The 20609-nt window shown below is 34.8% G+C and overlaps 3 protein-coding genes across 8 annotated transcripts; all 3 read left to right on the top strand.

The window, feature by feature from the left end:
* The first annotated feature begins 5742 nt into the window (after positions 1-5742).
* LOC9305240 (V-type proton ATPase subunit H) lies at positions 5743-9724 on the top strand. Its single transcript, XM_021018739.1, has 13 exons — positions 5743-5844; positions 6183-6248; positions 6452-6577; positions 6725-6827; positions 6913-6985; positions 7231-7296; positions 7390-7474; positions 7857-7925; positions 7958-8030; positions 8246-8409; positions 8614-8739; positions 8888-9067; positions 9180-9724. Exons 2-13 carry the CDS (start codon positions 6219-6221, stop codon positions 9426-9428), a joined length of 1344 nt encoding a protein of 447 aa, XP_020874398.1. The 5' UTR covers positions 5743-5844; positions 6183-6218; the 3' UTR covers positions 9429-9724.
* A 74-nt stretch (positions 9725-9798) lies between these two features.
* Positions 9799-11650, top strand: LOC110226765. The gene has a single exon (XM_021019399.1). It carries the CDS (start codon positions 10299-10301, stop codon positions 11406-11408), a length of 1110 nt encoding a protein of 369 aa, XP_020875058.1. The 5' UTR covers positions 9799-10298; the 3' UTR covers positions 11409-11650.
* Positions 11651-14005: 2355 nt separating this feature from the next.
* LOC9303204 lies at positions 14006-20575 on the top strand. 6 transcript variants are annotated; one of them, XM_021018207.1, is made up of 6 exons: positions 14006-15027; positions 17382-17438; positions 17534-17657; positions 17815-17881; positions 17994-18205; positions 18991-20575. In XM_021018207.1, exon 6 carries the CDS (start codon positions 19378-19380, stop codon positions 20482-20484), a length of 1107 nt encoding a protein of 368 aa, XP_020873866.1. In that variant the 5' UTR covers positions 14006-15027; positions 17382-17438; positions 17534-17657; positions 17815-17881; positions 17994-18205; positions 18991-19377; the 3' UTR covers positions 20485-20575. The 6 variants fall into 6 exon arrangements, 5 of the variants coding, with proteins under 5 accessions (XP_020873866.1, XP_020873865.1, XP_020873867.1 ...); XM_021018206.1 differs by having other exon boundaries at positions 17534-17726; XM_021018208.1 differs by lacking the exon at positions 17534-17657.
* The last annotated feature ends 34 nt before the right edge of the window (positions 20576-20609 follow it).

Below are 20609 nucleotides of genomic sequence, written 5' to 3'. Positions count from 1 at the left end.
ATATGATCACTTATATATACTTTTTGAAGTGTCTCGCAGTCAATACGGGAATTAGAACTGAGGTTTTGATGTTATATCTTTCAACGTGGGTTGGTAATTTCTTTCTGGAAAATGGATTACATTCCGAGACATAATATGTTCAGTATAGGACTTTTTGGACTTTCAGTTTGCAATTTAGAATCTATGGTTTAGACTTTTAGCTAAAGATTAATTATTTCAACTATATTAGTTGATAAACTACGTACTGACCATATTTCAACAGCTACGATCGATAGTCAACAATTATCTTTATTACAAAATATCGTCAAATCAGTTCATTAAAATGGAAATGCATACTGATACGCCATTTGTTAGTTTCTGTTTTATCTATAATTGTAAGAGGAAATTATAATATACCAATTAAAGTTTAATTTTCAATTAAAATGATTTAATTAATAAATAATTATTGAGCAAAAAGGTTCTTCAGAGGATGAGCGGGTGGCGAAGCAGACTCCTTCCTAGTTTTAAGACTTATTATATTCCGAGTGTTTAAGGCAAAGGTCAAGAAAGGTATAAGCAATTCGTTAGCTTAAAGTTCCAAACCATACACAAACTAAAACCAAACGGAACTATATACCTTTTTTTTTTAATTTCTGACTCGGTCAAATTCTACATTTTTTGTTTTGTTTAGGCAAAGGTCAAATTCTGCATAGAAATTAAAGTCTGCATAAACCAATGAATATGTTAAAATAAATGTAAATTAAACATGCAACATAAGACATAAATGGGACGCATCCAAAGATCTCTTCTAATCATTAGTAATTAATTGAGCAATTATGGCAATAATGATAGAAAAATCAAAATGAAAAATATAAGGGTTATAAATGAAGTAGGTCCAAAATTGAAATATAATATTGATGGAAAAAATAAATGGTATAGTGTGAGCTGCAATTGCAGAACCTGTCCCCATGGCCCTCTCCTTAAGACAAATCAGATTGCAGGTCCCAAACCCTTGTTCTATTTCGTGATTCACATTATTGTATGCTTTTATCTCCACACTTCTCAGTTCTCATATATACATGCATATTTTATGTCTATTTTATATGGCTATAGCCTGTAAATGTTATCTTAAATATCCGTACGTATGAATAATATATGCATAGCAATTTGAGCCTTTGTAGACCATTTTCAATCAATATACCATACCCAAATGAATGTAACATTTAGTTTATTATTCTATTAACAACCTTTTAGATAACGAAGGTATATATCTGGATTTTTGTCTAAGTGTCTATAATTTTTTATGTCGAAACTATGAAGATTCACGATGTTGTGTCTCAAAGTCAAATATTCGTATGAGGCTTTTAAAAATAATATGATTAAAAAAAATGATTTAGTTAAGTGAATTCACATATTTGTGACATATAATATATATATATATATATATATATATATTGTTGGAAAAAGTTACACAAAATAAATAAATGGAGTTGAATACATTGGGTGAACAATAAAAAGAGGTTAATATAGAAGACAAGAGAGTAATTTTATTTTTTTCGGCGTACGTGAGAGTAATGGTAAGATTCAAAAAGGCTCATAAGATACAAAAATAAAATCATAGGCATATATGAATGGTACGGTTATTGAATTATATACTTGTTCTGTATCAAAAGAGTATATGTTTAAATGAAATATTTGCTGATATAAACAGACCAAACCCAATATTGCAACTGGTATCCAATGTGGAATTTGTGTATCCATATAATTTAATAGTGGTCACAATTTTATAGATAAAGCCAAATCTCAAATCTCACGGTTTCACAAAGAAACATCAAGAAACATACAAAACATCCCCAAACATTTTCTCCTTTTTTTGCATGATTTTATCGATTGGAGCTAGAGAGACAGTTGCTGTTTGAAATTAGAATATTTCGACAGTAGACTCTCTACGATAAGTTATTTTAACATCCATTCAATAATGCATATAGTATAGTGATATATGTACAATGAAAGAAGTAAATGATAAGAATACCAATTTTGTTATCAATTGGTTTCTACGTTCTGTCCACTAGAATGACATCAAGAGAGATTATCAGTGTGAATCTCATAGGACGCTCTTACACCAACATACTTGTTAGCAAATAAAAAGTATATATAATCACTATAGTCTTTGGACAAATTTTTTAATGATATATGATGTGAAGTTAATTATTCTTATAGGGTTTACGAAATTGGAGATGCAATAATTAGAAAATTCGTTTGTATATAACGATAATAAACGTATATATTGTAATGCGCATAAACTAATAACATGCTGTTACGTTATACTACTATATCTAACTTTTGGATAAGCGACCCAGTTTGTTTTCTTCTACTTATCAAATTTCCTCTTTCTATTGAGTGTCTTACAAATTAAATTGTTATCTACCAATCTACCAACATTAAGCAAGGTAATATTTTTTTCTAGTCTAACCAAAAAAAGGGGATTAATAGATAATTATCAACAATATAAATAAACAAAAAAACAAGAGAAATAAGATAACTCGTTTTTTTTTTTTGGAAATAAGAAACTATATTGAATATATACTGTACATTGAATATATATATATATATATAAATGATATGAATAATTAAATATTATTATATTTGGATTTTGAAGTTTAATATCTATGATATATATATATATATATATATAGGATTTAGATTTTCATATTGTATTTGTCGTATTGGAGTAAAGGTAATCATCATATATATAAGTATATTTTTTTTTTGTCTAAAAGTAATCATCATATATATGGTACAACAATTAGAGAAGAAAGATGAAACTCACGAGATATGTATTACATGTTGTCCAAATTCGTGGGTAAACGATTCACTCTGAAATCGTGGTCACACAAAATTATGACTATATCAGAATCTTTTATTTTTTGTACGCTAAAAATTTCCATTTACTTTTTTTTTTCTTCGTAGATAAAAAGAAGACATATATGTAGGTATAATGCATATTATGGACTTGACGGTTGGATCGTACGAACGTATTACTTGAACAAGTAAATGTCGGGATTTTGACAGAGGAAACGAATGAGCAAAACTATGCCAACATATTAAATAAAGTCAGAGCTTCGTTTCATTTTTTATCCTCATGAGTTGTAAGATTCATTTCAACTTATTTTTTACCTACCATTACTACTCTTGTACTTGTGATATTTATTGAATTTTATCTTTCATTTTTATTACATAGTAACCAAAAGTAAAGTATTTTCTATTGAGCATTATAAAAAGACATATATTACATTCAACTCTTTGATACATTTAGATTTAAAGATATAAATGAATCTTACATGTTCTTGAATATTTTTATTCCATGCTAAAATATGTAAAAGCAATCTAAATCTCAACCTACAAGATAAATCTCAATCTACAAACATTTGGTTAGACAAGAGACAATAGACAAACACTGTTGTATAAAAAAAGGTTAACGTTAATCTGAAACTTTTTCATTAATTTCTGAGTTTTTTATTTTTGTTGACAAACTTTAATTTTAAGTTGCCTTTTGAGAGATAACTATCTATTAAGTGAATAAATTAATTGATGATAAGAAATCAGATATGTTTCCAGACTAGAGATTTATAATGCTCCTATGTTTTATGATTAGTATGGCAACTAATCCACCCTTGTGAGCATAGATTAGTGTGGTCGATTTTGATTAAATATGCATCATTCATTATAAAAGAAACGAAATTGAGTGTCTGTATAATGATTATAGCTCCTTCTGTTTTGGGAATGTTTCAGAAACAATTAATATATATTTTGGACAATTAAATGTTAGATGGTTATATTCAATCCGACTGGTCCAGCTAGAATCAAAGACAACACATATATGCAGGGTTTAATCAAAGCTTGCATCTACGAAAATAGAAACAACATCGAGTCAAAATTTGCATGTACCCACATAAACTTGACAAAGTGATTGAATCGATAGAAGTATTGGGAGGGTCAGTAATTGTTTCTAGCAACGTGTGGGTAAGAAATTAATTGCAATGAGAAATTCGAGGTCAATTCAAAGATTTGACAAAACAAAACAAAAAGTAAAATAAAACGAATCAATGGATTGGTTTTTCAATAATATTATGTTTTCATTTTTATTATGACATACTAACACATAAATGTGTTGATTCTGAATGAAGTAATGAAGAGGGTTTGGTCTCATCAGTCATCACTGCAAAAGGATGTCTTGTAATTAGCCAAAGATTTTGTGGGTATCTTCTCTCTCTACTACTCTTAAGATTGACCTATCTTCACATAAATCTCTTTTTTTTTTTGGTATGGGAAATAGAGGCATGCACTCGCATGTCCTTGTTATAGTCACTCATAACCTTGAAATTCCTCTTGAAACCCAACCAAAATTGAAAATTCTATTCAACACTCTGAACTCACTTTGTAGGCTTTTTAGCGTTTGCATTTGTTATATAAACGTTTAACTGGGTTAAGTTTTATTTTATTTTAAGTCAAATTACAATATTGGGTCAAATTTTTTTTTTATTTTTTTCATCATCCGCAAAAACTAGAAAGAAAAAAAAAACAAAAATTCCCTAAGCTTTTAGGTTTAATTTTAATATATTTTTCTATTAATATATTATGGCGCCAACGTCGGTGATAAATCTTTCTTTCTCTTTTTCAGAGACTCTCGGTGGTTTTAGCTCTTAAAAACTCTCTTAACACTCCTCCAAACCATATTGTTTTTATCATACGAGATTATTTGACCCCTTACGATTATTACTATCCACTCACCGATTACGACGGTCTGAGAACGCACGCCCCCCAAATAACTTGTTCCTTTACAACGAATATCATCTTGGTACTTGATTAAGATCTGTGAAACAACAATACACCAGTGTCTCTTTCGATCTCTCAGCCGATCTTGCAACAAAGAGTTCCGAAGACGTTATCATGGAAGCGATGAGTTTAGAGATCAAAGAAAGAACACGATAATTGTTGATTGGAACTCTAGCCACGCAAGAAATGATAACATCGGTTGGTAATTCAGAAAATTTCGTCATTGTGTTTAGAACCAAGAATCGAGAGAGCAAGAAGACGAAGACAAGTAGAAGAGGAATAATAAGTTGAATCTGTTTCCAGATGAAAGACGAGCAAGCGTGTTTGAGCCAAATTTATATTGTCAATTAAATTTCGTCATTGTGTTTGATCCAATTATTTAGCAGGCCTAAATAAATGTGTAAATTTGTGTGTGATTCTGAAGTACATAATAATAATGTTTGATAATGTATTTACAGAAACAAATTCAAGTTTTAAGACCTCAAAGATAACAAAAATACATTTTAAAAACCTACGACATACAAAGGCCACTGAAGGCTGTCCAAAAAAAAAAAAAAAAACAAACAAAGGCCACTGAAGACTCATACGTTTGTGTTTCTTTATGTTGAATGAAAATGAGATTTCGAGTCATCTTCTTTCCTTGAAGGTTTGATGGAAAAAAGAGTTTAGAAATATATCTAATCCTTTCTACTACCTGTCACTACTCAAAACCCATTACAATGGACATGGACCATGATGTGGATCTGGGCTTTAAGCGTTTTCACATTTCCTTTTCATCAAAGTCCAAAATCGTAATAAGTGAGTAAATGTAGGGGTAATATTGGAATTCGAGTGAATAGAAAACTGTCAGCATCTGATTGATTTTTTTATTTTTGTTTTGATCGCCTCTCGACTCTTTCTTCTAAAGTCCTTCCTTCCCATGGTTGATATCCGAGTTTGAGAGAAGCTTATCTTTTCAGAAGAAGAAGAGATCTTTCACTTTTGGCTTCTCCGTTCTCGTCTCGATCAAACTCGTTTGCAGAATTTCAGGTTAGTAATGTTGTTCCTTCGTTTGTTCTACGCCAAAATCTCGATTTCTGTCTCTCTCTCTCTCTCTCCTCTGATTTTGAGTGATCGGATCTGTTGTTCTGATTCAATCGATTTAGCTACGAATGCTTCTTTATTGAAATTTGAATTGCGTTGCTTCATGATCTGTTGGTTTTCTCTTCTTGACATTTCAATGGATGCTTATAGATCGTCTTTCTTATGCATTCTCGTTGATTGAAAGGTCAATTGTGACACGATATTAACGAATTTCGTATCAGATCTTTCCATTTTTCTGAAATATTTCTAGCTTTCTCTTATACGATTATGTCTTACATTTGTAGGGATTCGGATCAGTTCAATTTCAAGTGGTGTTACTCATGGATCAGGCGGAGCTGAGTATAGAGCAGGTCGGTGATACTTTCCGTTAAATAAACCTAATTCATTAGATGTATTTTTGTATTTAACATCAATATACATTGTTGAACTTTCAATTTCTGGTAAGATATATAAATGATGACAAGTTGAAACAGGATGATGCAGACCGTTGGTTATAGATCTTTGCAACTTGACTACTTACAAATGTTTATCTTGTTGCTATTTTACTCTGCAGGTATTGAAAAGGGACATTCCATGGGAGACTTACATGAACACTAAGCTTGTTTCAGCTAAAGGTCTCCAGCTCTTAAGGCGCTATGATAAAAAACCTGAAAGTGCCAGGGCACAGTTGCTCGATGAAGTAAATTTTCTACTACTCTTTTTTTTCTCCTTTCAAACAGTTTACATAGACTTTCACTTGAGTCACTTTCTTTTTGTTATTAGTGGTTGAAGTTGTATAATGACCACGCAAGCATTTACCTACCTTGTCATTATAATGTTATTGCAGGATGGTCCAGCTTATGTTCATCTGTTTGTTAGCATCTTACGTGATATATTCAAGGAAGAAACTGTGGAATATGTTTTGGCTTTAATTTATGAAATGCTCTCAGGTAAATGAAATTTGAAATTATTTGCTTTTGTACCTTTTCTTCATTTTAGTGACTGACTAATATTAATCCATCAACTGTTTGCCAGCAAACCCAACACGAGCTCGATTATTCCATGATGAATCTTTGGCAAATGAGGATACTTATGAGCCTTTCTTGAGGTGAGACCCTAAGCAAAAGTTTTACAACTGTAATTTGGTCCAGGCAAGTTTTTTATAGGATAGATTCGCTTATTGGGTCAAATATGTTGTTTCTGTTGGCCCTAGTCATTTTATTATTTTAACTACAATCTTCCTGACAAATGGGAAACATATGTAAAATGCTATTGTTACATTTTTGCTTGATTTTGGCTGCTTAATTACTTATCTTCAAAAGTATGCAAGCTAAAGGATGTGTCCTCTTTCAGGTTGCTGTGGAAGGGAAATTGGTTCATTCAAGAAAAAAGCTGCAAGATCCTTGCCTGGATAATAAGGTATTCAAAACCGTTTATCATACTTTAATTAAATATGACTGTAACATACAGCCTCATTTTCTTGGTGGGTCTTGCTCTTCTCTCAACATATAGTGCTAGGCCAAAAGCTGGTAATGCTGTTATTGGTAATGGAATTGATGACGTTCTCAAGGGGTTGGTGGAATGGCTTTGTGCTCAGGTTTCTTCTTCTATTTTCTTTCTCTCTTTCCTCTTTGTTTTCTTTCTAGTTAATGTTGGTCTTGCATTAATGTTTAAGTGTTAGTTGTCATTATCGTATAGAAAATGCCATTGTTAGAGCTAGAGCTCATTGGTATAGCATGCAAACAGAGGGGAAAACAGAGGCAGTTAGTATTTGCTGTGTTACCCTCGCCATGCCTTTGTTATATTACATAAATGCAAACACTAATTAATATCAATTGGTGTATGCAAAATTGTTTGATTTTGGTAAATAGATGCAAATTTGGTGATCTGGAAGGAACCTTTAATATTGTGACATAGTGAATCCAGAAAAGCTTTTGATGTCCACCATAGATATCTCAATCCTTAATTTTGATATGCAGTTGAAGCAACCTTCTCATCCTACTCGTGGTGTTCCAATTGCAATCAGTTGCCTGTCGTCACTGCTTAAGGAACCTGTCGTCACTGCTTAAGGCTGCTTAAGGAACCTGTCGTCAGATCGTCATTTGTTCAGGCAGATGGGGTGAAGTTACTTGTCCCTTTTATATCTAATGGAAGTAGTTTTCAGTGAAAAATGTCCATAAAGGAGTAAATAAGTATTGCAGTTTCCAAATCATGCTTAGTCCTTAACGGAAAGGCAATGACTAGACAGACACTCTGTGGGAAAATAACTTCATTTTCAAATGACTACAAAATCTATTGATTTATATAGCTCCGTTATTCTAAAATGTGGCTGAAGCACCTCTCTCTTTTTTTTGTCATAATTTCTCAGTACCTAATTCATGTGATTTGTGTGCTTTCGACCAACAGCTTCTGTATGAAACATGTCTCTGCGTCTGGCTTCTGTCCTATTATGAACCTGCAATAGAGTACTTGGCAACATCGAGGACAATGCAAAGGCTCACGGAAGTGGTTAAGAACTCGACTAAGGAAAAGGTGAGCTATGTTCTCTTTTGTGACTTGGTCATTGCTATCCTGCAATTAGTTAAAGATCATAGGACATGGTTTGGTTGATCAATCAGAATCTCTGTCATGCAATACCCACGACTTTTGTTTCTTCTATTTGTTTTGAATCATTAATTTGGATAAATGTGGCGTGATACACTTGTTATGTTTATCTGACAGTATTTTGTGTTACAGGTTGTCAGGGTGGTCATATTGACATTCAGGAACCTGCTTCCAAAAGGTACATTTGGTGCCCAGATGGTTGATCTTGGACTCCCACATATTATCCAGAGTCTAAAAACACAAGCATGGAGTGACGAGGTAAGACAACTTAAATGCTTGTTAGCTGTTATTTGGAACATGAATCTCTTAATTTTCTGTTAAATCTGGTGATATAAGTGATGCCGGTCACATTAGATGTGTTTTAGTAATGGTGATAGCTAAACCCCTTAAATTCTGGATTTGTAAGGACTTGCTGGATGCACTGAATCAACTAGAAGAAGGGCTAAAAGACAAGATCAAGAAATTGAGTTCCTTTGACAAATATAAGCAAGAGGTGCTTCTTGGCCATCTTGACTGGAACCCAATGCACAAAGAGGCCAATTTCTGGCGTGAGAATGTCACATGCTTTGAGGAGAACGACTTCCAGGTATTCTTCTTTTATTCCTCTCTCCTCAACACCACCACTTGTAGTGCTTAGAGCGCGCTAGTTCAATCCTGTTCACAACAACCCTAACCACTTGTTAAACTTGTGGATGCAGATACTAAGGGTCCTCCTCACAATCCTGGACACGTCAAGTGATCCCAGATCATTGGCGGTTGCATGCTTTGATATCTCACAGTTCATACAGTACCATGCAGCGGGAAGAGTGATCGTAGCAGACCTCAAGGCAAAAGAACGAGTGATGAAGCTGATGAACCACGAGAACACTGAGGTGACCAAGAACGCTCTCTTGTGCATTCAGAGGCTTCTCCTTGGTGCCAAGTACGCTAGCTTCTTGCAAGCTTGATGGGACTTGCATGTTTCTTTCAATATAATGGAATGCAACCAAACACACACAGATTGTGTTTCCTTTTTTCCCCTGTCCAAAACAAAACGTGCTTCAACAAAACGTTCTTTTCTTTCGATTCTACACATTCCAAGACCATCTGTTTATTATTTGTCCTGGAGTCTCTGCTATTGTATGTCTAAATAATTTCTGGGTTGTGTTTTTTGTATTTATTTATTCAATAAAGAGGAAGAATGCTATTGTTGCAAGACAAGACACTTTTGGGCCAACATGGAGATGAGATTACCTTTGATTTACTCTGGTTAGCATGTTTAACTTGATTCAGCATTCTCTACAACTGGTTATATAAATGGTTCGTGACAAGACACTTTTGGGCCAACATGGAGATGAGATTACCTTTGATTTACTCTGGTTAGCATGTTTAACTTGATTCAGCATTCTCTACAACTGGTTATATAAATGGTTCGTTTCGGTCTAATTTGAAACACAATCAAAGAAATACTCTTGACAATAAACATGAAAAGCCAAGACACCAAAATTTCATCTCATACCAATAAGTTTGATGTCTGTATTCTCAAACCAAACTCTTTCTTAAACATATTGAGACTGACTTGTCAGTGTTGGATGTTCTAATGAGAGCACACGACGAACTCCACTTGGAATATGAAGTTAATGAGATCAAAACCAATAAAAAAAAGAAGGAAACTATCCATATTCAAAAATAATGTAACTTGGTGACCAAGTTCCTTCCTCTGTATAACGGAGGGTTTTAGGTGGCATAAACGTGAATCACCAATTAGGGTTCTACTTCTTGTTCTTTTTCCTTCTTAAATCTCTCTTTGATTTTTGCGTTAAGAACATACATATCATATGTCTCTGCTTCTCGGCCAGCCTCCAAAGCTCTGCGTTCGGAAACCGGTCTTTGTAAGATCATCTCCAAATGACTTCTCATCTTCTTCCCTGCAGCAAACCCCGCCTTGTATCATCATCGGGGCTAAAGAATGTGGAGCGGATCTAGGAAAACTCGCGTTTGCATATGCTAATAACCGTGGTGAACCCATTGTTTCGGATAAGAAGGTGCCTCTAGATTTGGTGTATAACTATCTTAGTGAAATGAAAACGATTGGTTCATCTCATGGGTGGGTAGCTACTATGAACGACGACGGGATAATGCATCTCCAAGACGATCTAAACCCGTTTGCATCGCATACAGCTCCTAAACGCATTCCTCTGCCTCCTTTTGTAACGCTGCCTAATTGCAAAGCCAGATTTGTCACCAATGTGGCAATGTCCTCATCCTCTCCAGAGGACGAGGACTGCGTTGTGGCTGTCAAGTTCCATGGACCTCAACTCAGCTTTTACAGACCGGCTCAAAATAACTCCGAGTGGATCAACATCAAAATCGCAGACCGTTGCTTCTATAGATCCGAAGTCATCTTTTCTAAGAAAGATGACATGTTTTGCATAAACGGAATTGGAAGCCACGTTATTGGATCATGGGATCTCCGCGAACACAAGCACACACCCAAGCTTCAGAAGTTGCGATACCAAAAATCGCCCGAGCTGACCGAGACTGAACGTGAGATTTTGCTTTCGTGTAAGTGTGACATGAGCACACACTTGGTGGAGTCACGATCCACGGGTGAAACTTTCTTGGTTAAGTGGTACAAGAAGGAGCTCGGGAACTTCGACGACGTTATCCCTGATATGCAAACAAAAGCTCTGATGGTCTTCAAGATAGACGAACAAGGAGATGCGGTGTACACCAAAGACATAGGAGATCTCTGCATTTTCCTCTCAAACTCTGAACCTTTCTGTGTCCCTGCTAGCTCCTTCCCCGGCCTATGCCCTAACACAGTCCATCTCTTTAGTTTCCAAGAAATCGGAATTGTCAATCTGGCTGAATGCTTCAATACTGATCTAGTTTTTAGATGCGGGTTCAGTGCCCCTTACTATATTCCACCTCAAAAAATAGACTAGTAGTTAATTTGGATTTGTGTTTTCTTATTACAAGGCTTTCAAACATCACATCTATTTTCATATATTCTATGTGAGATTGATATAAATATGCTCTTGGAGAAACTTTTGCTTTCATCTTTCATCAATCTTCCAACCTATTATTATGTGCCAGTTAGCAGCATTTCTTTTTTTGGGGTGTGTAATTAAGGTTTATATTTTGACGATGTGATCGCTAATTAGTTAGCAGCGATCAAACTCCGTAGCTTGAAGATTTGCTTTGGTGATTGTTGGTGATGGTTTTTCCTTTTTAGGTTTATATTTTGAGTATAAGAATAATATTTAATATAATTAAGACAATTGTGTTTGTGCTTTAATGATGGATGTAAGAACCTACGCGGAGTTTATGTTTTGTAGTGAATGAATGATGTGTTTGGTCCAATACAATGTAATGGTGTGTTTCAGTGTTTGTGTTGAATGAATGACGTGTTTGTGTTTTGTCCAATACAGGACAATGTAACCATCGGGAATATACTACACCTCAGCCTCAGTTCAAGTATGATTATACTATGACCTTTAGTTCAAGATTTATGAAGCCTAACGCTCCAATGCGATAAGTTATACATTAAGTACTTTGGAGGATCCAAAAAGGTGCTGATCATGTTTTTTTCCACGCTGGCCCTAACACTGTTTCTGAAAGTTAAATGAGGCTCCTATTCCAATATTAAGTGTTTAATCCGAAAAAAAGGAACCAAATTGAAATAATTAATATATAGTTTAAACTAATTTAGTCTGAAATTCAAATCATATATATATATATATATATATATATATATATATTTTGTTGAAAAAGTTCAAATCATATTTTAACATCCTCAGGTTCATCTTAAAATTGTTTGCAAGTTAAACGCGAAAGACATGATCACCAAAAATGGTGCACGATGCCTTATTTTCTTCCTTGGCATGATTCTCATGTTCTCTGCTTTGTATTCTCCTTTTAGTTTTAATCACAGAAATTTTTGCAAACAGTGAAAGAATTCAAAAATGGGATCAAATTATCAGTTGGCTCCCTATGGCGGCACAATCATGATACTCCAAAATGGCTCTCCTTCAAGGTTGGCAAGGTGCAATATACGAACTGTGGCGAGAAAGAAATCGTTATTACCATGATGGTTTGTCTCTTCCTCCGGTAAGGGTCGCAAATCATGTCATTGTTTCTGTGGAAAACAAGTGCTCAGCAATGCACCAGCTTGGTTCAAAGCGTGGTTTATCTATTCTTTAATGCTGGTTCGGTTCGGGCTAATTTGATTAGGCTTTTTGCCTCCTCAATCTTTTATTCAGACTCTTACCAGTTTTGGATCATTATCTCTCCTTTTGTACCAGAATTGGTCACCTTTCCTCTTCTCTAAGTTGTATTGGTTCTTTCTTGCTTCTTTATAAGTATTAAATTTAATTAATTCAAGTAAGCCCTTTAACCAAAAAAAATAATAAACAATTAAAAAATGTGCCTATGAAATTGAAAGGAAAAAAGATGGCTGGCTACACGAACTATCCGCGAAGACATGGCCACATATGCAAAGTTTAATAATGGATCATAAACTACATGAACTATATGTATCGCATGCCCACATATACGAACTATATGTAGTCATGTTGCCAACATCACGGACATTTTTTTCCGGTACACTTTTCGCCGGAATCCGGCATTGACCAGTTTGACCGGCTTTGACCAACATAAATATTAAAAAAAAAAAAAATCGTTTTTTAATATTTATAAAATTATGTTATTGAATCATTTATAATATTGTATAATTAAAAATATATATACAATATTTAATATAAAAATATTTTGTATATATATTCAATGCATTGATTTTTATAATTAGTTAGTTTCAATAATTTCAAAACTAAACTAAAAATAAAACAAAAATCAATTAGGTAAAATAATTATAAATAGAAAATTTTAAATACTCTCTAGTCTAAAGTTTTTTTATAATATGTTGTTAATTTTTTTTGTATTATTAAAAGAATTTTTTGTAATAATTTTAGATATAAAAATTAACAACATATTATACAAAAACTTTAGACTAGAGAGTATAGAAAATTTCATATTTACAATTATTTTACCTAATTGGTTTTTATTTTATTTTTAGTTTAGTTTTGAAATTATCAAAACTAACTAATTATAAAAATCAATGCATTGAATATATATACAAAATATTTTTATATTGAATATTGTATATATTTTTTAATTATATAATATTATAAATGATTCAATAACATAATTTTCTAAATATTAAAAAACTAAAAAAAATTTTTTTTTTTGAATTTTTATGTTGGTCAACGACGGTCAACGCCGGTCAAACTGGTCAATACCAGATTCCGGCGAAAAATATATTGGAAAAAAATGTTTGTGATGTTGGCGACATGACTACATATAGTTCGTATATGTGGGCATGCGATACATATAGTTTGTATAGTTAGAGATACATTTTTAAACTTTGCATGTGTGACCATGTTTTCGCGGATACTTCGTGTAGCCAGCCATCTTTTTTCCAAATTGAAAACATGTCCATTTTTTTGTTGACCAAGTAAACAAAAATCATAAATAAATCGCGAGCCAATGTGAAAAAAAGGAAGGGTCATTACGCAATAGAATTTTTAAAATATGGCTAAATGTGCAAATATAACCATTTATAAAACTAAATAAGTAAATATCCAATTTTTAGCTTGCGTGTAAACCAACGTATGTGTTATCCAATCAGATAAAAGATTCAATTATTTTGAATATTCCGGCAATAAAAAAAAATTCCTATCATCATCACTCGCCAAAAACCCGGGCCATAACGATGACACGTGTCGGCGTTCCTCTTCTCGTTTTCTTTCTCTCGGTGATTTCCGTCTCCGCCGGTAGAGAAGGCCCGGATGATGTTATTAAACTCCCCTCGCAAGCGGATACTTCTGAGTTTTACCAACTTTTCAGGCTAAAATTTAATCAACTACTCGCTACCGTCTAATCACAAATAAAAGATTTAATCAACGATCAAGTAAGATAAATCTAAAGATAAGAGTTTAGTTGTTTTAATCCAAAAAAAAAAAAAGAGTTTAATTGATTGAGTCATTAGTTAAATGCCAACTACTTCCTAGGAACATTAAATGAGTAACCCAACTACTCGCTACCGTCTTTAGTTCTTTCTTCACCACTCCACACTACATTATCGTCTCACATCCAAAAGCAGTTCAAAAGGCTAGTTTATACTCTCTTTTCACCATGAAGATAAGGATAGTGAGCAAAACACGTGTGAATCCAAACAAGCCAGTACAAGGCCACCTCGCCACATTTGATCTTCCTTACCCTGTTCTCTGCTACAACCAGAAGTTTCTTTTCGATCTTACTAGTTCCAAAACCTGATCTAGATCTCGAGGAACCCAGTTTCCAAAACGACCAAGTGGAGTGGCTCTTGAAGACTTCCATGATCAGCTCGTCGGTAAGCTGGCCAATGACGACGAGGGAGTCTTCCGAGTTGCAGACGACTCTAGCGACGGAGAGATCAACCGCGTAGAGTTCCCGGTTGGGCGTCGATGATCTGACGGCTAAGGACGGGACCGCTAAGTTCAAGGAATTGGGTCCGTATAATTAATGGTAATTTTTTAAATATTTATTCATTATTCGATATTCATGTTAGTGTTGTTTTCGTCCCTCTTGTTTATGCTCACATTATATCAAAATAGAATTAGATATAAGTATATAACCAATCTCGATGTGGTTATATAAAATAGAATTAGATATAAGTAGATAACCTCTTGATGTGGTCATGTTAATTGAATCTTGATGCATGCTATGCGGTACTTTAATTTTCTTAATAATTTTTTGTAAGGTTTTCGTAAGCAGCCCATAAAATTTAAGAAATGTAGGGTAGTTATAGTTAAACACCCATTTTATTAGGTTACTTAAAGGAACTTTATGTAATTTAGCAGAAACCCAATAAACAAAAAGAATGTTGGCTCCAAAGAGAATAAAAAACGAATTACAAAACAAAGTCAAAGTAAGGTAACTCCAAATTTATATATCAATAAAGTAGAAGCGCATGTTCACCAAAAAAGTAGAAGCGCATGTTTCATGCAACATAGAAGAACTGCATGGACGTTCATCAGAAAAATACTAGCATAAATTTGTATCCAAAACAAAAGTGAGAAATAGATTTTAAAATAGGGAAATAGTGTTAGAGATTTATTCGCTCTTTTTTAACTACTGTAGACATGTTAAGTAGTAAAAATATTCCATAGAAGTTCAACGGTAACAAGAAAAATCTAGCTAGCTTGTACAATATTAATTTATCTATGGATCCTTTATCTCTTACTATTTTATATGTGTGTAGTTATTAGAAAATAATAATACATTGTGTTGCGCTGTCATCTAAAGCTGGAACACGTAAACAGAGAGATTAACTCCTTCTTTCCATTTTCTCTCATAAAAATCAGTTTTACCCTTCTCTTTCCCTTGTCTTGGTAAATTTCTTTTTTTGTGATTCAGGATCATGAATTTCTCTGCAAATTCAAAATGTAGTCCATTCAACGATTCTTTGATTTGCTTTATAGTACATTATCAGTTTTACTTCACATCTCTTCTTCTTAATTTTCTACCTAGAGCATCTTCATTTCTCACAACAAAAATGGCTTCTTTTTTCCTTCCAACGTCTGTTTTTTTTCCCAGAAAAGTGTTTAAACCAGTTTCTCCTCTTTCTCATGTTTTGGTCAACAAACACTTGGGGGTTTCTGTAAAATCCAAAACAAATGGGTTAGGAAAAATTTGGCTAGGGTCTAGTGTGTCAACCCATGGAGAAAAAGTGAAGGCAACAAATGGGTTTGAAGAGGTAAGTGGAGAAGAAGAGAAATTTAAGAAGTTTGAAGAAGAGGCTTTGAAAGAGTATGAGAAGATAGAAGCTTTGGCAAAAAGCAGAATTCCTTCATCCACCGAGCGTGGCTCTCACTATGAAAGCCATGCTCGGTGGAACAAGTTCTTTGACTATGCGTTGAAGACACGTTTTGGAGAAAGTGGATATTTCACTTTTGAGGAACCATCCCAAGAAGATCTCAGGGATGATATGATCTTTTACTTTGAGTTGGAGGGGGTGAAAGAATTTTGTTCAATCCGATGTGCTTACAAAGGAATCAAGCTAACTGTTCATGGGATGAAAAAGGTAACCCTCAGCAAAAACTACTATGACATACTCACAGAGGTAGATGAAGAGAAGAAGAAACTCGAGGAGAAGAAGAAAGAAGAGAAGAAGAGACTCGAGGAGAAGGAGAAAGAAGAGAAGAGAGATTGATGGAGGCAGACAAAGAGAAGAAGCACGGGAGGAGGAGGAGAAAGAGAAGAGATTTAACATTTAGGGATTTAGGGATTTCTTAAGATTGATGGTTTAGCTTATGGTTTAGTCTCTTGGAAATCGTAATATTTTGGTATTTTAGGGGTTGTTCATGGTTAAATCTCTCAGATGTAATGTTTTGGTTTGTGATTGTTGACGGTTTAATCTTGGTTATTTAAGTGATTGTTGAAGGTTTAATCTTGGTTATTTTAATGATTGTTGAAAGGTTTAATCTTGGTAATGTTTCTGATTGATTTGGTAAGGGTAAACCACTTTGATAACTGGATGAATATCTCTCGTGATTCTAAAAATGGAGGCCACCATTTGCAACTATAGAGCCTTCCATTAACCTTGTTTGTTTTAATTTCCCAGAATCTGTCGATACTTGGCTTCTTGATTCTGATTTTGGTGTGACACTTAATCCAATTCATTAAGAAATACCTAATTTGACCATTGAATTATGGTTTTATAGATGAGGAAAAAATTGAGTTCTTGCATCATTTGTACTGGCTCTGTGAATAGATGCTACGACTTGTTCATAAACTGTTTCCATGAAGTTTTGCTTTATATAAGATCTATGTGGTGTTTTGGTAAATTCTAGATATTAAGTTGCGGTGTGGTTTTATAGGATCATTGATGAGAATCTTCAGCTGTAATACATGCTTCAGGAACCTATAAAAGCTTGGTAAATCACTAAGGTTCCTCTGTAATACTTTTCTTCTTGGTACTTCCTGTGAGTAATACCAACAAATCTAAACCTGCAAGTGTTTTATGTCCAAGCTTGTGAATCTGGAAGTATCTTTGAAGGGCTTCTTCTTCCAGAGGGTTTGAACATTTATGCCACAACTGCATCAAACGCTGAAAAAAGCAGTTGCCCTGGAGAGGAACCTTGTCCTCCACTGAAGTATGAAACTTGTTTAGTTGACTTGCACAGTGTTGCTTGGATGGAAGATAGATAAGCTAAAGAATTCCAGTACTCTAATAGGACTAGCAGTGTTCTATTTCTCATGTTTAGAAATCTCTATGAATGGTACCATGTATTGATTCTGATTTGTTTACAGACTGAGACTCTGCAACAGTGGTATGCACATTTTTCAGACTGAGACTCTGCACCAGAAATATGAACTGGTAAGCTTCTAGTTTCCATTGAAAGCTTGTAATGATGGAGCTAAAACTTTCTCAACTATAAATTAGATTGTTAGCAAATATGTGCATCATAAGTGTGTCTTTGTGTTTTCAGGTGAAAAGGAGGTCTGCACCTGTGTTGGGTTCGCTTATGGTTCTCATGTCATGCAATATGGCGATGTAGGACTTAGCAAGGATAAGCTCGACCTTTGTATGGGAACAAACTCTGCCAATGACAATTTCACCTTTGCGGATGCGAACTCACTCAAGCCACCTTCAAGAGTTACAAACCAGCGTGATGCAGATCTTGTCCATTTTTGGGAAAAGGTTATTTCTCCATTCTTGTTTGCATATTTTGGATACTCTGTAGTTTCTTGGATTGCTAAATACAAGTTCTTTTGCATGTTATTGTTTTCATGAAGTACCCAAAAGCACCAGAAGGTTCCACAAGAAAAACAGAAGCTCTGAAGCAAGTCCTGAAGCGATGTCTCACAGACTTCATGTTGTACGGTCTGCTGGGCAACAGCTAGTCGATGACTGGAACTGCCTCAAAAATTTGGTGATAAATACGTCACTTGCCCCTTAATACTTTGGTCTTTGTAGTGTCAATGTTATCATCAGCCCTTATGGTTAGTATTGAAAAATAACGTATTGGTATAGTCGGATCACATCGATCATAATGTAAGATTGAAAAAATCTCATAGAGGTTGTTGAGCCGAGCACTCTGTTATTAGCCAGGCTGCAGAGAAGTCAAGAAACTTGCGTTGCCACTGGATTGTCTATAGAAATCGCTTCATAAATCTAGGCCATACTGATTGTAATGCAGGACTTTGATTACTCTTATCCTAATGTTTATGAAGTTTCAAATTATAATCTTATTGACTGATGTTTATATAGAGTAGAACTGCATAATCTTTGTATGTATAGTGAGAGCTTGAGAGGCACTGTGGATCGCTGTCTCAGTACGGTATCAAGCACATGAGGTCCTTTGCAAACATCTGCAACGCAGGGATCCAAATGGGGCAAATGGAGGAGGCAGCTTCACAGGATTACTCTGTAGTTTCTTGGATTGATAAATACAAGTTCTTTTGCATGTTATTGTTTTAATGAAGTACCCAAAAGCACCAAAAGGTTCCGCAAGAAAACAGAAGCTCTGAAGCAAGTCCTTGAAGCCATGTCTCACAGACTTCATGTTGACAACAGCCACCTTCAAGTGTTACAAACCAGCGTGATGAAGATCTTGTCCATTTTGATATTAAAATTTAAAACCAACAAAAAAAAACAATAAAGGAAAATATCCATAATTAAAGATTATGTCAAAAGCAACAAAGATTTTGGAGATGGAAAACTTGGTGGCCAAGTTCCCTCCCATGTATTACCAATTAGGGTTCTACTTGTTTAGGTAGCGTAGGCGTGAATTACCAATTAGGGTTCTACTTGTTTTTCTTTTTCCTTCTTAAATCTTTCTTTTATTTTTGCGTTAAGAACATTCATATCATATGTCTCTGCTTCTCTGCCAGCCTCCAAAGCTCTGCTTTCGGAAACCGGTCTTTGTAAGATCATCTCCGAATGACTCCTCATCTTCTTCCCTGCAGCAAACCCCGCCTTGTATTATCATCTGCGCTGAAGAATGTGGAGCGGATCTAGGAAAACTTGCGTTTGCATATGCTACTAAACGTGGTGAACCCATTGTTTCGGATAAGAAGGTACCTCTAGATTTGGTGTATAACTATCTTAGTGACGTGAAAACGATCGGTTCATCTCATGGGTGGGTAGCTACTATGAAGGGCAACGGGATAATGCATCTCCAAGACGATCTAAACCCGTTTGCATCGCATACAGCTCCTAAACGCATTCCGCTGCCTCCTTTTGTAACTCTGCCTAATTGCCAAGCCAGATATGTCACCAATGTGGCAATGTCCTCATCTTCTCCAGAGGATGAGGACTGCGTTGTGGCTGTCAAGTTCCATGGACCTCAACTCAGCTTTTACAGACCGGCTCAAAATAACTCCGAGTGGATAAACATCAAAATCGACCCTTGCTTCTATGAATCGGAAGTCATCTTTTCCAAGAAAGATGACATGTTTCGCATAAACGGAATTGGAAGGCACGTTATTGGATCATGGGATCTCCACGAACACAAGCACACACCCAAGCTTCAGAAGTTGCGATATAAAAAATTTCCCGAGCTGACCGAGGCCGAACGTCAGTTTTTGCTTTCGTGTAACAGCCGCACATACTTGGTGGAGTCACGATCCACGGGTGAAGCTTTCTTGGTTAAGTGGTACATAAAGGTAAATCTCCTCGGGACCTTCAAGGATGGTTTCGTTGATACGCAAACAAAAGCTCTGATGGTCTTCAAGATAGACGAACAAGGAAATGCGGTTTACACTAAAGACATAGGAGATCTCTGCATTTTCCTCTCAAACTCTGAACCTTTTTGTGTCCCTGCTAGCTCTTTTCCCGGCCTGTGGCCTAACACAGTCCACATCTTTAGTTTCCGAGAAATCGGACTTGTCAATCTGGCTGATAGCTTCAATACTAATCTAGTTTTAAGAAGCAAGTTCTATGCCCCTTACTATATTCCACCTCAAAAAATAGACTAGTAGTTAATTTGGATTTGTGTTTTCTTATTACAAGGCTTTCAAACATCAACATCTATTTTCATATATTCTATGTGAGATTACCTTTGATTTACTTTGGTCGCATGTCTAATCAGATTCATGCATTC

Source organism: Arabidopsis lyrata (genome assembly GCF_000004255.2).
Source record: "Arabidopsis lyrata subsp. lyrata unplaced genomic scaffold ARALYscaffold_7, whole genome shotgun sequence".
Lineage (NCBI taxonomy): Eukaryota > Viridiplantae > Streptophyta > Magnoliopsida > Brassicales > Brassicaceae > Arabidopsis > Arabidopsis lyrata.
Note: the sequence above shows the minus strand (reverse complement) of the source record. Positions and strands in the feature narration are given on the sequence as shown.